The 17,242-nt window shown below is 38.4% G+C and overlaps 2 protein-coding genes across 6 annotated transcripts in view; one reads left to right on the forward strand and one right to left on the reverse strand.

Annotated features, from left to right (window-relative positions):
- LOC127417779 (RUN and FYVE domain-containing protein 1-like) overlaps positions 1-2,291 on the forward strand; it is a 53,196-nt gene extending 50,905 nt beyond the window's left edge. Inside the window, exon 20 of the mRNA XM_051657998.1 lies at positions 714-2,291. Within this exon, the coding sequence (XP_051513958.1) occupies positions 714-854 (141 nt within the window). The 3' untranslated portion in view covers positions 855-2,291. The remainder of the gene's footprint in view (positions 1-713) is intronic.
- On the reverse strand, positions 1,481-16,907 carry hnrnph1 (heterogeneous nuclear ribonucleoprotein H1). Of its 5 annotated transcripts, none has more exons than XR_007893336.1 (12): positions 16,536-16,907; positions 15,971-16,068; positions 15,722-15,877; positions 15,489-15,632; positions 12,728-12,866; positions 8,796-8,974; positions 6,573-6,676; positions 5,325-5,460; positions 4,911-4,988; positions 4,714-4,812; positions 2,693-2,763; positions 1,481-2,572 (listed from the first exon to the last, which is right to left on the reverse strand). XR_007893336.1 is itself a non-coding variant. In XM_051657999.1 (11 exons), exons 2-11 carry the CDS (start codon positions 16,053-16,055, stop codon positions 2,469-2,471), a joined length of 1,224 nt encoding a protein of 407 aa, XP_051513959.1. In that variant the 5' UTR covers positions 16,056-16,068; positions 16,536-16,907; the 3' UTR covers positions 1,481-2,468. The 5 variants fall into 5 exon arrangements, 3 of the variants coding, with proteins under 3 accessions (XP_051513959.1, XP_051513962.1, XP_051513960.1); XR_007893335.1 differs by having other exon boundaries at positions 4,582-4,812; positions 16,536-16,906; XM_051657999.1 differs by lacking the exon at positions 2,693-2,763.
- Between the last annotated feature and the right edge of the window lie 335 nt (positions 16,908-17,242).

Here is a 17,242-nt window from a genome sequence, read left to right on the forward strand (position 1 = left end):
CTGTCTATTAGTAGCATGTAAAGGCAGTTATACATGGGATGGGGTAACCGTGAGTTAACTTTTCATTTTGGGATAGGGAAAGAGGCACCAGGCAGCTAAACAGAGACGTCTCCGCTTGACAAGCCCGTTCATGAGAATGCAATCGCTTTTTTATACAGGACTGTTTGCGACACACACTGCGAAAGATAAACATGTTTTATCTTTTTACAGCTGCTGCGTGTCACTGACCAATCACAGGTGACTATAATCAACTGGTTAGTTCCGTTCAGAACAGTCTGCAATCACTCCCTATTCTGTAGCATTCACTATAAAGAGAATGAATCAATGGGTGAGTGTTTTCCTTCACAGCCAATGTCTGCCCACAGTCACATTTAAGCCAAGTTCTGTTAGAGGTTAAACTGTTATGGAGATACAAAAGCAATATAAACAATATATTAACATATATCATAATCGGGATAGAAGGCAACAACAACTTACGTTGGTCAAATAGATGCAAACAGTTTTGAATAATGACACAAAGCCGAACTCGGCAGCATCCATCTGGATGCATACGATACAAAATCATTGTATATTAATATACAATGATAATCGTTTCTAAAATTTCATAATCGATGCACCGCGATGCAGTTTTCTACCCCTATAAGTAACGCTCCATGTTCAGTTGCAGTTTCTGCCTATAGTGTGTAACTCCACTCTTGTCATTCTCATTGAAGCACCATTGCAGAAACTGTGGAGACATCTACTGCAACAGCTGCTCCAGTAATGAGCTGGCTCTACCTTCATTTCCCAGACCTGTCCGTGTATGTGATGTCTGCCATTCCCTCCTCATCCACAGGAGTACCACTGGCTCCTGACAACACTTACAATAACATCATGTGTGGATAGAACTACAGGCCAACTCTAAAGATCTCCTCTGTTGTTGCTATTTTAAGACCAACAGTAACACTTGTGCAAATTTCTTTGAGCACCACTGGCTTCCGATTGAAACCTTTGTTGCAAAATCATATGCAAAGTTTCAGTTAGTTCAGGTAACAGCAACTGTAACATTAAGATAAATTATTGCATTTGTACTAAGGGAGAAAACGAACACATTAAGCCTTTCAGATGTACACCTGAATCAATCACAACATGATAGTTTATAAGTTCTTATTTGAGCATTCTCAATGCTAATTCAAGGAGACATAACTGAATTCTAATCTTGCGTCATTTTGAATATTCATGCTTGTACTATAACAGTGCAAGAGCTCATGCATGTCAGATGTGTCTAAAAGGGGGACCGATTCCTATCGAAAGTCAGTAGGTTCATCTGACATTTTTCTGGAAAAGTTATAGTATTGACAGTTTCTCCAACTAAAGGCTCATGCTCATACTAGTCCAGCAAATAATTTTTGTACACGTTGCTTTTTAAACTTCTATGAATATAAAGTATATTTTAGATTGTATGAAAATGTGTCATCGCCTGTTCCGATCAAAGCTGTAATGAAGTTTGAAAATTCTGGAGATTTTATAGAATTGTGTACTGTTTAATAAACACTGCCTCAGAAGTATTAATCCATGTATGAAGAAATGAGGAATCAGACAAATGTCCACTTTGTGCATTACACTGAAATCACAGGTTTGGTACATCACGTGGAAAAAAGCAAATGCTGCAAAACAACAGTAACATGCATGTAAATTAAACCCCCCTTGAAGCCATGCTTTAGAATAATACAAAAAGTCTTTCCTAAACATAACACTCTTCAAAATATTGGTCTGAATTAAGCATTTAGTACATGTAAAGACATCTTTGCTGGTGAGAAAACTGAGATATGATGAGCTACAGTCACAGAGTCAGTGAAACCTCCATGTACATAGACGTCAATATGTACTTTAAAGTGTAGTTCACCCAAAAATGCAAATTCTGTCATTGACCCAAACGTGACTTCTTCCAAGGGACACAAAAGACATTAGGGAGAATGTTCAGTCTGTCACCATTCACTTTCTTTGTATTCGGAGTTGCTAACATTCTGCCTAACATCTTGTGCGTTCCATGACAAAGTCTGTCATACGGGTTTGGAACAACAAGAGAGTGCGTAAATGACGACATTTTCATTTTTGGGTGAACTATCCATTCAGTGTTTGATAAACTGGCACATAGTGGCCTGCTATGAGGGGGAAAAAAAGATCACCTCTTAAATATAAAAAGAGATTTACAGGCACCTCACCATTTTGGTAAATGGGCTGTATCATATTTCAGCAAGTGTTTCTCTTTAACGTAAAATACTTAATCTTTTTACAAAAAGAAGGGTAGTTTCCCCACAATCATGTTAATAGGGCAAAAGAAGTTTGCTTGTGAACAATACAAAGAACAGCTCCTAACACAACCAACATTGTAGTAGAAAGGAACAAAGAATAAAAAGAACGAAAGAGGTCACTGTTCAACTTAAGGTTTGTCGTAGGTTATAAACCAACAGCCCTTAATACTGAGGCTATATGCCCCAGCCTCCCCCCATGCCGCTGTTGAGACCATTCATCCCCATCGATCCACGGCTGCCTCCGCCATAGTAACTGCTGCCTATTCCGCCGTGATTACCTGACAGGAGGGAGAAATATGGATTTTAGGACCAGGGAGTTCTCAGTGCACCACAAATGAGCTGAATAAAATCACAACTACAACTCTCAAGTCCCTTTCACACACAAGGCTTCAACGCACCTCGACAAGTGTCACGCGCCGCTTTGACCAGCACATCAAAAGTGTTGGCGTAAGGCGATTTTACAAGGTTGCTAGATAGCAAGAAAGCGGAGAGGTGAAAATAGTGAATACAAATAAAAGAGGTTAGGTACTTGAGCTCAGAACACAAAATGTTCTGGCGATTGCTTTGATACATTGCAAAAAAGAAATGACTTGTACGTGTGTTCTCGGGATGCTCAGAACTCAGTGTTATTTAGATTTTGATTTTTGTGCCGGCACTACCTACATAATGATACATCATGTTTGGCAATTTCTGGCTGTACATCAAACACGCTGTTTCCACCTGGTATTAAGATGCGTCTTGGGTGATCCGATCATATGTGGTCAGGTGAGACACATCACTGTTTACACCTGGTCATTTAAATGGGTCTCCTGTGACCACCTGTGATCAGATTTGGAGGGGAGGGACTCTGTTTCATGATGACATACATCAATCATTATGTCAGTGTGTTTTTGCATGATAATAAACCGCAACAAATTCTGAAAAGACAAAGTGTGAAAAAAATGGCGCGCTATTTCTCTCAGATGCAGCTGAAATTTAATCTAAGCACAAAAGCAACATTTCGAGCAGAATTGTCTGTTATTTTAGTAGATTTGTTGTATTAACCTGAGCTGCAGATGTTAGTTGATATCAGACACACATCAAGACTCATACTTGTGTATAAATCCGCTTTTTTTAATTTTCTGCTCGCAACCAGCAAAGTTTAAACTCAGTGCATTGGTTGATTGACAAGCGACAGGTGGTGCTTTGCTGATGCTGGGATGCATATAGGTTGGATTAGCGTTTACACATCAATGTGATGCGGTCAAATGCGTTTTTGACCACATTCATATGTGTTTTTGTGACCCGATCACAAAACGTTTTAGACCCCGTTCAGACCTGTATTTAATGCTGACCACATGTGATCTGATCTCCAAAAACTTGGATACCAAAATCTTAATACCTGGTGGAAACGGGGTCAAAAGGTCAATGGCAAACAGGGTTTAATGTAAAATTGTTTCAACTTTGAACGTTGCACTACTATGGAGCCCCTTAGAGAACAGGGAATGAATTTATTTTCTGAAATAGTTTTGCGTTCCCTCGCAATAGTTTACGTTTCCTTGAAATAAGTCTCGCATTCCCTTTGTAATAAGTTTTGCGCTCCCTCAGAAAAGTTTTGCATTCCTGCTCTAAATGTTTTGCGTTCCCTCGCAACAGTTTTGCATTCCCTTGCAATTATTTTGGGTTCCCTCGCAATACCTTTGTACAACTAGTTTAACTATAGTTACTGTAGTAAAAGCATGGTTAATTTTAAAATTCCCTCCTTGTCCTGTAAGAGGCTCTTCACTTCATAGAAATCAATGCATTGGTTGGGGAACACTGACGCGAGTCATGCGAAAGGGTCTTCAGTGATGCGTCAAATTCTACCCCACTTGGACCCCTAAATGATTATACTAGCTGGAACAACTTCCTTTGGGTATTCTATTAAGTGCCCAATTAGAAATCCCAAAATCTTGCTTGTATGTAGTTTTAACCAGCATAAAACACAAATGTTTTTTAAATTATACATCTTGTATTCAAATTACATGATGTTACATTATATAACTGAAGGTACAATTGGTAAAATTAAACATCAGTTAGCAAGCTAAACGATTAGCCAGCATAAGTTACTACAAACAATCATGACAATGTTTGTATTAAACCTCTGAATTGCATAATAATGTTGACTTGTCAAAGGGTACACATTTATTATTACAGTTTAGGTATCACAACAGAAAGATACTGCTATCATCAATGTAATATCCAGAAAAACTTTATTAAAAATAATATTATTGCCATTGAAGTACTGTTTAATTATGATTGTATTTACCTGATCAGCTACAACAGGAAAACACGAAAGGCTTTTTAATCGGGCATTACAAACTGCTACCCCTAGGGGTCCAAGGACGATAGGATTTGGCATGGCACCGGCTAGCAGAGCTACGGAAGAGCTGACACTCACTGTAGTCACTGTAGCCCCCCATGCCACTCTGGTTACCATAACCACTGCTATAGCCAGAGCCCATCTGTTGGCTGCTATGTCCATAAGACGACTGGTTGCCTAAAAAGCAATAACAATGCATTCATGAAATATGAGATAGTTGATTTAGTGTATTCACTTTAAGAGATATTCATCTCAAGAGGCGGCTTTACCCATACCGCCTATCATTTGACCACCATATCCTCCACTTCCGCCCCCTGCTGTTGAGTTTAGGAACAGCTCCACGTAACGGTGCTCTGCATAAGAATTACATGTGGTAATCAGACTCCATAATACTCATCTATTGCAACTTAAGTGTAAACTGCTCCTAAATGTAAGCAGCACTCTCATCTAATGTTTAAAGACAAGTTAAAAAAAAAAACATTATCACAGTTATGTAGCATTACTATTAGGAATTGCTGTCAAAGTCACTGAGAGGGCATTTTTTAACAGCCTCAAGAGTTTGATTTATTGAAAAGAATCAGCTCATAAGAATCACTAAATGCAAACATTCAAGAGCCTTTAACCATGATTTTGTTCCAGTATTAAAAAAATAAAAAAAAATCAAGCCGCTTCCCAACCTTAACACTTACGCATATTGGCTTTGTCCTTCGACATGGCAGCCACAGCGTCTTCATGCGTGGCAAACTCAACATCCGCCTCACCTGTTACTCTCCCATCAGGGCCGATCTCCAGGTGAACACGCACCGGGTTCAGTGGAGAGAAGAACTAAAGAGAACATGGAGACAGACAGTCAACAGATGGGGCCAAACAAGGAAACTGAAGAGCACACTATTTAAACAAGCTGTGATGATAAATCAATCAGAATCCTTAACCCTCATGCACCGTTCGGTCATTTTTTAACTAAATCAATTTTATTACTTCAATAAAACTGGTTTCCTTCATCTGAAGGGTATGAGACTTGGTGACTTTTCATCCATTTGATATCTGAACACACACAAAGAATTTGGAGTTAACTCGATCAGTCTAAGTGGAAGTAGAAAAAAAAAAAGTTACACTTGTACTGTTCCCGGTCAAAAGTGATTGCCATAGGAAATGAATGGGAAACACTTTTTTCATGATTTATTACATGAAATCTAAAAAACAGCCACAATGCAGAAAACACACACAGACATGAAGGGGTGAGACTACCAAACATCAAGAGTACAAAACACACAACTGAACTGGTCAGACTATAAAACATTTTTTTTTTTTTTTTAAATTAGAAAAAAATAATAATCGAAATCAGCCACAATGCAGAACACACACAAACACACACACAATGAATTGGTGAGACCATAACCCATCTACATTGCTGAACACACATACACATTCATCTTGCTACAACCAGGGATAAATTAGGTTATTACTTGTTTTTCTTCTTATTTCAGGTAATTTTTGGAAGCAATATGCACCCACAGTGCACGTACGCATGCGTGTTGTTTGTTGATAATTTTTACGAATTAGTTTGTTGCTGGTCTTTATTGATTTTCATTGAAATGAATAGTGATGTTTTGTCTATATCAGGGTTCCCACGGATCCTTAAAAAGTCTTAAATTCAGTTTTCCAAAATTTAAGATCATACACTTAGGTTGAAGTCATTAAAACTCATTTTTTTAACCACTCCACAGATTTCATATTAGCAAACTATAGTTTTGGCAAGTCGTTTAGGACATCTACTTTGTGCAAGAATTTTTCCAACAATTGTTTACAGACAGATTGTTTCACTTTTAATTGACTATATAATGATGAACAGTGCATAAGGGTTAATCAAACACATGTTTTGCCTTAAAAGACAAATGAATGAATCAATAAAATATTTTGAATGTATAAGGACTCACATTGTATATGTCAGTCTCAGTGGCTCTGTATGGAAGGCCTCTCATGTGCACACAGTGACCCGTTGTGCTCTGAAAGGAGCTGCCACCATCTGCATAGCGCCCATCTTGAAGGCAAATAAGAGCAAAACAAGTTAAAGATATAGCTGCAAGCAGCAATTACGGGGCCAAGCCAGAGACCATTTAGCAGAGACAGGCCACTTTTATTAAAATAAGAGAAATGGGAATGGCCTACATATGTAGAAAAGGAATTTACACCTTATAACTTTTGACCAATAGGTGTTGCTGTCACCAATTGGTATGGTATTGTCAGGGCTTTGTCACAATACCACATATGAAGTTTTATGTCAATACGCCTAAGCATTCATGAGATACAGCCTCAGATTCCTTATTGACATCTTGCCATCTAATTTGTTTATGCGTTACATGACAATGATTTGGTCTGTCAAAAAACTTTTCAAAATTTTTTGTCATGAGTGTTCCTAGTTGATACACAGCATATTTCTTGCAAATAGGATGTGCCTAGAAGGACTTTGAAACAGTAGGTTTTCAATTAATTCAAAATGGCAGACAGGAAGTATGGCCGACCATGGCAAATTGGGTATCAAAGTCTTTCTAGCAAATCACAGTCCACTGTCGGCCATCTTTGGAACGATCCCGGGTGGCTATTCCCAGTCATGCCAGTGCAGCTCCTATCTACTTGAATGGGGAAACACCGAAATCTCAAAAACGGTTGGTCAAGATTACGATCAAAGAGCATATTTTAAATCAGCATAAAATCTTACAAAACTGATATCATACATTTTGCTTATTTACCTCATATCACGCTAAAAAACTAAATTTTCCCAGCTTGTATAGCTAATGCGTATGCGCGTTCTCGAGTTGATTGACAGGCGATGTCTGAATCTAAAAGGCGATTGGCTCTTTTACCTGTAAGGCAGGACTTCCTTTCTACAGCCGTTGACCACTGGGCGCTATAGATCCATGGTTGGGCGTTCCAATTTCTCCCAGTCATTTTAACAGAAGTGGCCCTTCTCTGCTAAATAGTCTCTGGTCTCATTCAACTTGGTATGCCCCAAGGTATCTAAAGTGACCAGTTATATGAGTTTAGGCCAAACTATTCATAAGTTATAAGCAAAAATAGCCATTTTTCATATTTCTTGACCACTAGGTGGTGCTGTGCCGAAACTGTGTGGGTACCCTAAGGTCATGCTTGTGATGGCATTTGCCAAGTTTTGTGTCAATATGCTAGTGTTGCAAAGATAGAGACTCACATCCATTTTGGTGTGCCGCACCAACAAAATTCATTGATTGGATATATGAGAACGGTTTGGTCTATCATCATGAATCTCACAACTTTTTGTCATGAGTGTCTCTAGATGACACATGCAAAATTTAGAGCAAATCAGACAGACCTTATAGGAGGAATTTGAAAAAGTCTGTTTTTCGGAAAATTTAAAAAGTCTGAAAATCTAGTGGCCGTAGCTTAAAAACGATGCGACCCATTGGGACTCTGCATGAGTCCTAGTCATAAAGTTATAAGCAAAACGTAAGTGAAATTCTGGTCTATTGGTGGTGCTAGAGGGTCTGATTTAAAGACCCCAAATTTTGTCTGGGCTTTAGTCATACCCGTCCCTTTCAGTGTGCCAAATTTCAGCATTTTCCTACATACGGTTCTATGGGCTCCCATTGACTTCAAGAGCGGAAGCAGAATAATAAAACTAACAGTAGCAATAGGTGCCTCAGCACCTTTGGTGCTTGGCCCCTAACAATTATTCTGCCTGATAAACCTTTCAATATTTACTTCACTTAACAAGCACACACATTTTTATTTCACTCAATTTATTGTCCACCATGCAAAAAAATCTCAAGTCTAACCACTAGAAAAGTAATCAATCAGCCACATGATTTGAGGTGCCCTTCAAATGAAGCAGGACAGGTTAAATGCCAAAGTTGAATACTTAGGACTAGGGATTTATCAAACCTTAAGTGTGTTCAATAGTCTTAGTGTTGCTTGTTAATGATTCGTTTGAACAACAGAAAGGGCATAGCTTATTACTTCATTAAGCAAATGCTTTATCCAAAACAACTTTTAGTATATTTTACTATAGTTTTACTAATGGGGTGATCCTTCTGAAGGGGTGCCTTGTGCATGAATTGCCCCTTCTGTGGTTTGAACCTACAGCAGTTCTTTTAACTATTAGACCTCAGCACACCACTACTTACCTCCACCATATCCTCCACGCCTCACTCTCTCAAAGGAGACTCCTCTGCCCATGCTGTTGTACCCCCGGCCTCCTCCCGGCCTGTCGTAGGGGCCTGGTCTCTGCATCCCCATGACCTTACGCTGCGGTTCATAGTGTGTGCGCACCTCCGCGCGGCTGCTCTTGAAGATCTCTATGTACCTAAGAACATAAATGCAGAGTGATGGCACCAGGATCTATCAGCAAGAGACGAAAGCATTCCTGCGTGCAGCATAAATAAGGACTGTCTCAACTGGTGTAGACAGAATAACTCTGGGCACTAATTTACTGTCAGTGTTTCCATTCATTGACTTCATTTTTGTTTCCAAAAAAGAGACAGAGAGACAGAGAATAAAAGAACCCTTACATATTGAGTTTCATTCAACCCTTTATTATGAAGAACTTTACTTATGGTCACCCAAATGCAGTTGGCATAGTTTTAATGTGGTCTGGTCTTACTGGACTACCACAGTGCTAGCAGAGAGTAAAGCACTCAGTATTACCTGTTTTACTGGGTCCTCGTGATCTCAAGTCTTTACTTTGGTAGAAACACTGACAGATTCCTATTACATTACACTTAGTGCTGAGTGGCCATCTGACAAGAGATTCATTTTTGCTAGAGAATGGTTAGCAGTATAATTAAGAAGTCCTTAGTCATCTTTGAGAGTCTCCAAGCTAGTGCTAATGTGGCGGTTTTGGCGTATTCTGATTAAATCAAGGCCTTGCCTGTGATGATAACCCCAAAACATTTGGTTCTCATTGATAATGTTAATCAGTGAAAATTCATCAAGTGAAATCTGTATCTGCTCACATTCAGTTATCTAGACCAGTGTTTCCCAACCTTTTTGTCTTATGTACCCCAAAGCCCTATAAATGAAGTTTACAAACAAACACTCGGCTGCGGTCCTTCTATGCTCTTTTAAAACCCCAGAAAAGAACTGCTTTCAAAGAGCACTTCGTTCAAATTGAGCTGAAAATGCCTGAAAATTATAAGGACAAACTCAGGATTTGACATAAATCATGATATTTCATGGATCACCATTATTGTGAACGCGTCTGCTCTAATAAGACCCAGCTGGTACGCAGCAGTGGTTGGTAGATTTTAACTTTTCTTGAAGGGATCGAGACAGCCGTTTTTAGTTTCCGAAGTGCAATTGCTACCGCCCTAACGCATACAGGCTGTTTGTGAAAGGATATGTGAATAAATATAATGTAATACTTGTAAAATATGCCTTTGCATTTATTTTGAAAACAGATGTGTAATCTGTTCAATCAAAATTGGCCATTATAAGTTTGAATACTAAATAAGTCACATTTTATTCACTTGACCAGTAATTTAAGCAGTAAAGACACATATTCCATGTCTGATGGTAGTTTTCATTAATATGCCAAATTTCTCAGTCTTTTGAAGTGTTAAACATATAAAGAAGTAAATATAAAACACACAAAAAATTGGGTTCTGACCAGTGTAATGATCGCCAAACAAATTGTTTGAAGTGGATGGAGGTCGGCTGGAGCGCCCCCATTTCAGGAGTGGTGCACGGAGATGGGGAGGGTGGCGGCTTTTGAGGAAGTGTCATTTAGAAGACTGGGTAACTTGGATTTGTTTGTTGGGAAATGGGGCAACTATCTGGAGTGTTTGGAGGGCTCTCAGGGAGGGGCAGTGGAGAGAAAGGTATAGGTATAAATGTGTGTGATATATATATATATATATATTTTTTTTTGCGTATATACTCGTGTGTGACCACAGGAATGTTTGCTGAGGGTCAGGGTGGGGGTTAAATGTTGATTCTATGTATATATGTTTTGCTTTTCTTTATTTACTGTATGAATCAATAAAAAAATTTAAATCACAAAAAGAAGCATATAAATGAGAAACATCAACCTGTTACATGTCCAACAAAATATTGTTCCTATGCAATTTAAAACCGGTTTTGTCAATAGTTAAAAAAGAACATACATATTTCTTCACCATTAGCCATAGATATCCCTTTATAATACATTATACAAGATTGTTCAATGCTTATTAAAACCGCAGGGCTACTCATATGCTCCACAGAAAGCTGTAGAGGACTGCCTTTCTTTGTGACATCACTGTAATTTAATCTATTAATGAGGCTCATGTCCCCATTCATTGACAATGAACCAGAAATGTGTTCCTTTTTACTGATATCATTTAGAGCAGAGGTGCCCAAACTTTTTCCTATGAAGGGCCAAATATTTGCAACTTGCTTGAGTGCCGTGGCCAAAAGTAAACATTGCATTGTATCAAACTGTGCTTGAAACAAGTCGATAATTAAAACGTTTTAACTTTAAATCTACGCTTCCGTCCAGGGCTCTGATGCTGCTTGAAATGGCCGAACTCTCACGTGACGTTCGTTCTTCTGTTGTAAATAAGCGCCACTTCAGAATTTTTACGTGAACTCGCCGACACGCTTAACGTTTTAATTATCGATTTATTTTTTACATAAAACTATCAATTCGCTTCAGAAGACATTCACTGATCGACTGGAGTCGTGTGGATTACTTTTATGCTGCCTAAATGTGACTTTGGGACCGTCAAAGTGCTGGCACCCGTTTACTTGCATTATAAGGATCTACAGAACTCTATCTTCCTCGAAAAATTTGTGTTCTGCTGAAGAAAGACAGCCATACACATCTGTGATGGCATCAAGGTAAGTGAATAATGAGAGAATTTTTATTTTTGGGGGAAACTACTACTTTTAAAGCGCCTTTTTCTCACAGTCACTTGGCTGAGAGCGCAAATTGTACGCAGAGAGAATGAAAAAGAGAGAAGTAACGTAAAAAAAACACAAACTTGTGTTCCAAGTTTAAATGGCTCACTTGTATGTTTGTTTTTTTCAAATGGACAGCATTTGGAATTATCTATCAATGTTTTAAAAATTCTGTAAATTACAAAAAATCATTGGTGAACTGAACATCTGCACAAGTTGTATATTTCTGTATTATATGGTTATAAAATATCTAAATCTTGCCAATTATCTACTGGAAACTGCATAAGTACAAACTGGGTACTGCTTAACCCTGGATGGGAAACACTGATCTAGACCAGTAGGGATAAGAATCGTAAGGAATTTAATGATTCAGATTCATTACCTGTTCCATTAACGATTCTTTTATAGCATTTGAGGAAGGAATATTAGCAAAAAAGAATGCAACTGTTATTGCATTTTCTGCCTGCAGCAGTCTGTTGCCAAACGATGAATGAATTTTCAGAGTTTAAAAGGCGGTATAACTGCAAATGAATAAATGGTCCTAACTATACATTACGTAAAATACAAAAAATAAAATAAAATTGAACCATTGTCAACTCTGCACGTGCCTTGCATTGACTGTACTAAAAGAGTATCATAAAGTTGTTGTAGTGCGCATACGTCAAACACATCCGTGGGGGCATGTGGTCAAAAAAAGCATACTTTGAAAGGCTAAGTGGCACGAGACGTACAGGCACATTGAAAAACTAAGTATATCTTACCCTTAATGCGTAGCTTTAACTACACATTGTCTGTGAACCAGTCAGTAACTACACCAATTTATCACCAAACATCATGAAAATCCTTCAGTTCTGTTAATTTTACCAAATGGAACCAGTTCTTAAGAACCCATTCTTGGTTCCCAAACCTAATAGACCAAGCTTTGTTGCATTTTCCTCTCTACATCTATGGTTCACTCAGCACTAATGGTGTCTACACATAATCTTTGAACTGTGAGTCTTCAAGTCTTCGTCTTCCTCAATGTTTTTTCTTTTTTTAAATATGCCATCAAATTATCTGTGGTCAGTATCACTATTGACTGCTATGCAGTCATGTCTTGCCATTTCTGCAGTGGATGATTTTGTGAGGTGAACACCATAAGAAAAGCAACGTATCCAGGCAACCAACCAGCCATCCCCACCTGTGCCCTATTCTTTCCTTGTGTTTCTTTAGAGCCTTTTCGGCTATATCCTGTGAAGCAAACTGCACGAAGGCCTCCCCCGTACTCCTCCCCTGGAAGTCCACCGGCAATGTTATCCCATTTGGCACGATTTCCAACCCTTCAACCCAAGGACAGATAACCCCAGTGGGGGACAAATTAAGTCACAAGCCCATTAACAAGTATTTATATTTCTCTATGGGTGTCTCTTTATGGCAAATGAAAAATCATACTATGTAAGCATACCAAACGGGGCCGTAATATACTTGAACCTTTTCTGACACAACAGATATTTTTTTGTTAGAGAAAGTAAAAGGGTCACTTAAAGGGATGGTTCACCCAAAAATGAAAATTCTCTCATCGTTCACTCACCCTCATGCCATCCCAGATGTGTATGACTTTCTTTTTCTGCTGAACACAAATGAAGATTTTTAGAACAATATTTCAGCTCTGTAGGTCCATACAGTGCAAGTGAATGGTGGCCAGAACTTTGAAGTTTTAAAAAGCACATAAAGGCAGCATAAAAGTAATCCATTTGACTTCAGTAGTTAAATCAATGTCTTCTGAAGCGATCCAATCGATTTAGGGTTAGAACAGACCAAAATGTATCTTCTTTTTCACTGTACATGTTGCCATTGCAGTCTCTAGGCACGATCACAATTTCAAGCTCGATTACACTTCCTAGTGATTGATGCATGCGCAGAGCGCTAGATGGCACTATAGGAAGTTTAATCGAGCTTGAAATCATGATCACCAAGGAGACTGCTGATGTCAAGATTTATAGTAAAAAAGGACTTAAATATTGATCTGTTCCTTACCCACATCTATGACATCACTTCTGAAGACATGGATTAAACCACTGGAGTCGTATGAATTAGGGATGCACCGTTACCACTTTTTCTCTTCGATCCGATTCCGATATCTGAAACCTCAGTATTGGGCGATACCAATCCCGATACCAGTGTCGTTTTTTTGCATAATCAGATTAGAATATCTTTACCTCGTTGTATGGAAATAATTGGGGGTACTCTTTAATATGTAAGAAACACAAACCTCTAACTACACATTATTTCAATATAAATGTATAGCCTTTTAAGAAAAACTTTATTGTTAACAAGTCTTCTGGATAGTGTAGCAGCAAAATTAACAGTAATTCCAGTCTAAGTATTCAGTAGAAAAGAAGCCAGTTTTCTTCGCACTATTTTTTCAACTTGTATCTGGACATTCAGACATTGAATGCCATCTGGACATTGGATTCAGACCTTTTTTTTTTTTTCACTTTAGTTGTAAGATATCAGTCCACTTTTCATTCAGATAGTTATTTTTTGGAACTCATTCAACTTTAATATTGTTATAATTTGTTAACAAATAATAAATGATAATTTTTGCTATTATTATTAACTTTTAGAATTTTAAAATATAAAGTACTATATTTCAGTTGTGCACCTTTAACTTTAAAACTTTTTCGCTTTTATTTTGACGATCCTAGCACTCCAGGAAGTCCAGCATGTGTCTATTGTGGGCTACTTCACAGTAGTTGAATTCGCTTCTTATTCAAATTCTGGTCAAATGATCCTCCGGTGCCATTCTAAATGCATATTATAAGTGAACCAAACTATTGAGCATCTACATCTGTGATGCTGTTCGTGAGTAGCACTCACATATGAAAATAACCACGAGCTCTGAGGGCTGAAAATAGCCGTGACCTCCTTACCAGCCGCCTGCATGTTATGTTTGTGTGTCAACAGAGCAGCACCATTCACTAACGTGCTGCGCATGCATACTACCTCAAAAAATCAAATCCTTTTATTGTCACTCAAACATATACACAATTGCAACAGTGGGTGAAAGTCTTGGGTGCAGTTCCGAGCAACATAGCAGTCATGACAGTGATATATACCTGTGTATATTTACTTATTAAACACAGTCTTTTGCGATTCATAAAGCTTTTACATGTCTTCAAGTGACTAAATAAAATTCCAAAGTCATAAGGACTACTTTAATGGTGCTTTTATGGTACTTTCATGTCAGTTTTGGAGATTGACAGTAAGGTACATGAGTAACAGACAGCATCGGCTTTGGATCGGGCTCGTCGGACCAATACCCAATCTGTCTATACATGTCAGTATCGAAGTCGATACCGATACAGGTGCACCCCTAGTATGAATTACTTTTATGCTGCTTTTATGTGCTTTTTAAAGCTTCAAAGTTTTGGCCACCATTCACTTGTGTTATACGGACTTACAGAGCTGAAACAGTCTTCTAAAAATCTTAATTTGTGTTCAGCAGAAGAAAGAAAGTCATTCACATCTGGGATGGCATGATGGGAGCATTTTCACTTTTGGTTGAACTAACCATTTATATCAAATGCTTATTGGTCATTAATTTCAACCCGTTTCTGTTTGCTTAGTGAGCCCCAATAAGCGCATTATATTGTGTTTCTTTCTAAAGTATTTTAAGAAATGCCAAAAGGGCTGAGTCAGTATAATTAAAGAGATTAAATCTACATTTTTAACATATTTATTGGGACAAAACAGGACAAAAAAAAGTGACCCCCATCTTGGTCCTCCAAGTTGGTCCAATAACAAAGCTTCAAAATAATTTCACCTAATTCTAATTCACTTGTGATCAAGCTCATTTGGAAAAATTCTATATAAGCGTAACTATGGGAATATCTAATACAAACCTTAGATGTTAGTATATTATTTGAAGAAGGGGAATTCAAACTACCCAAGACATATACCTGCAAAAAACTGGACAATCTCCTCCTTGCTGCATCCAAAGGGCAGACCACGAAGCCTAACCAGACCATCTCCTCCTGTGTCTGGGCAGTTCGGTCCAGTGTGCTTCAGAACCCAGTCCATCTCAACACTATTGGATTTGAATACTACAACCACAAATCCATTTATTAGTGTTTGTGAATTATTACTGAATTTCGAATTACCTGCTGTAACTTAAGCAAACCCCGCTGTCTACCTTCCACGTAGCGGTGACCCATGGTTTCACGATCTTTCTTCACAGCAATTTTAAGATCCTCCTCTGATTCAAACTCAACAAACGCCTCTCCACTCGGTCGCCCTTCCCTCGTGTATGTAAAATGTATGCTTGTCCCATTGTTTGCAATTTTGCACTCTGTAATTAAATTGAGAGGGAATTAATAAAAAAATGAGAAATGAGACTTGCATGAGAAATACGGAGCTTAAAGCACTGCAGGTGGTCTTATACCTGAGAAAAACCTCTGAACTTCATCTACAGAGCAGGACCAGGGCAGTCCTCTGACTCGGACCACAAACCCCTCTCCATCTGCCATACTGGAGATGATACTGTTTAGAGGGGAAAAATAGAATGCGTTGATCAAACTTTGAGTAATACACTATATTGTACTTAGGCTGCATTTTAATACCGTATTCTTTCTTAAGTGATATGAATTACAGTCCCTCATCTGCTGTTGATTATATCTGAAATCGAGCATGCATGCAGTAAATGTCCTACCAACACTACTCACATAGTTTTAACGTCTAGACATGAGCTCAGTACGCTTTATACTGAAATGTGTGATAAAACGACACGTTTAAAGCCATTACAATCTACGATTAGCTAATCTCTTCCTAGTCATGAATCAAAACGAAAGACAAAAAAAACTGTCAACCCCTATGGGCTTCAATGTGCAAAGGTTAAATATGCAAAGTAAGTGTGTCTACATAAGAAATGGGAAGAAACTGTTTTGCGTAACTCAGAAAATGAAACAGTTGTGATGCTGCTAGCTTAGCCAGCTAGCCGACTCACATACCTTCTGATAAAAACCCCCAAAGACGCTTCGTTAGATCAACCGAAGCAAAGTCACGTGAAGTATCAGGCCCTTAACAAAATGTTTCACGGTATTACTAATTTAATTGTTGGCAGAATTGTTAATAGTATGTCAATGAAGTACGCCAAGATGAACTCGTCTCAACCTACTTCATTAACGGCGCTCTTCACTGATTTGAGGCGGAAACTTAAGAGGTGTTTGCTGCCACCTGCAGTTCGGGGTGGGAAACTACAGCGCTCTAAATCTAATCAGGGGTTTTCAAACTTTTCGATTCCAATCAGCGATAGATAGACACTATGCCTAAATAGCAACAAAAATGATCTTCTTTGCACTAAAGAGAGAGAGAGCTACAGGCAGCTGCCCTGTATGTGTATATGTTTGTGTGTTTTTGTTTAATTAAATATTACTTTGATGCTTCATCCGGTTCTCGCCGCACCCTTGCATCTCTAGATGTAGACTTGATGTTTTTTAGAATCCTAGCCCACACTCCCTCCTCCAATACCAAGTTTAAATCTTTCTCCCATAATCTCTTGAGAGAAGTTGAAGTTCCGTCCCCCAGACTCTGAATAAATAGAGAGTAATACACTGATGCCTCATGGCCTTTTCCAAAGCAGTAATCACCACTTCCAGAGTAAATACCATATTTTCAATAGATCTCAACACTCCACTCTCATATAGGTCACCGAGTG

The sequence above is a fragment of the Myxocyprinus asiaticus genome, chromosome 27 (genome assembly GCF_019703515.2).
Source record: "Myxocyprinus asiaticus isolate MX2 ecotype Aquarium Trade chromosome 27, UBuf_Myxa_2, whole genome shotgun sequence".
Classification (NCBI taxonomy): Eukaryota; Metazoa; Chordata; class Actinopteri; order Cypriniformes; family Catostomidae; genus Myxocyprinus; species Myxocyprinus asiaticus.

Excerpts from the sequence above, each read along its gene's own strand:
- hnrnph1 (XM_051657999.1), bottom strand. The coding sequence starts at position 16,055 with ATGGCAGATGGAGAGGGGTTTGTGGTCCGAGTCAGAGGACTGCCCTGG. Across the intron at positions 15,633-15,721 it reads GGGTCACCGCTACGTGGAAG|TATTCAAATCCAATAGTGTT; the intron begins GTAGACAGCGGG and ends TTGTGGTTGTAG. Across the intron at positions 4,813-4,910 it reads TGGTGGTCAAATGATAGGCG|GCAACCAGTCGTCTTATGGA; the intron begins GTATGGGTAAAG and ends ATTGCTTTTTAG.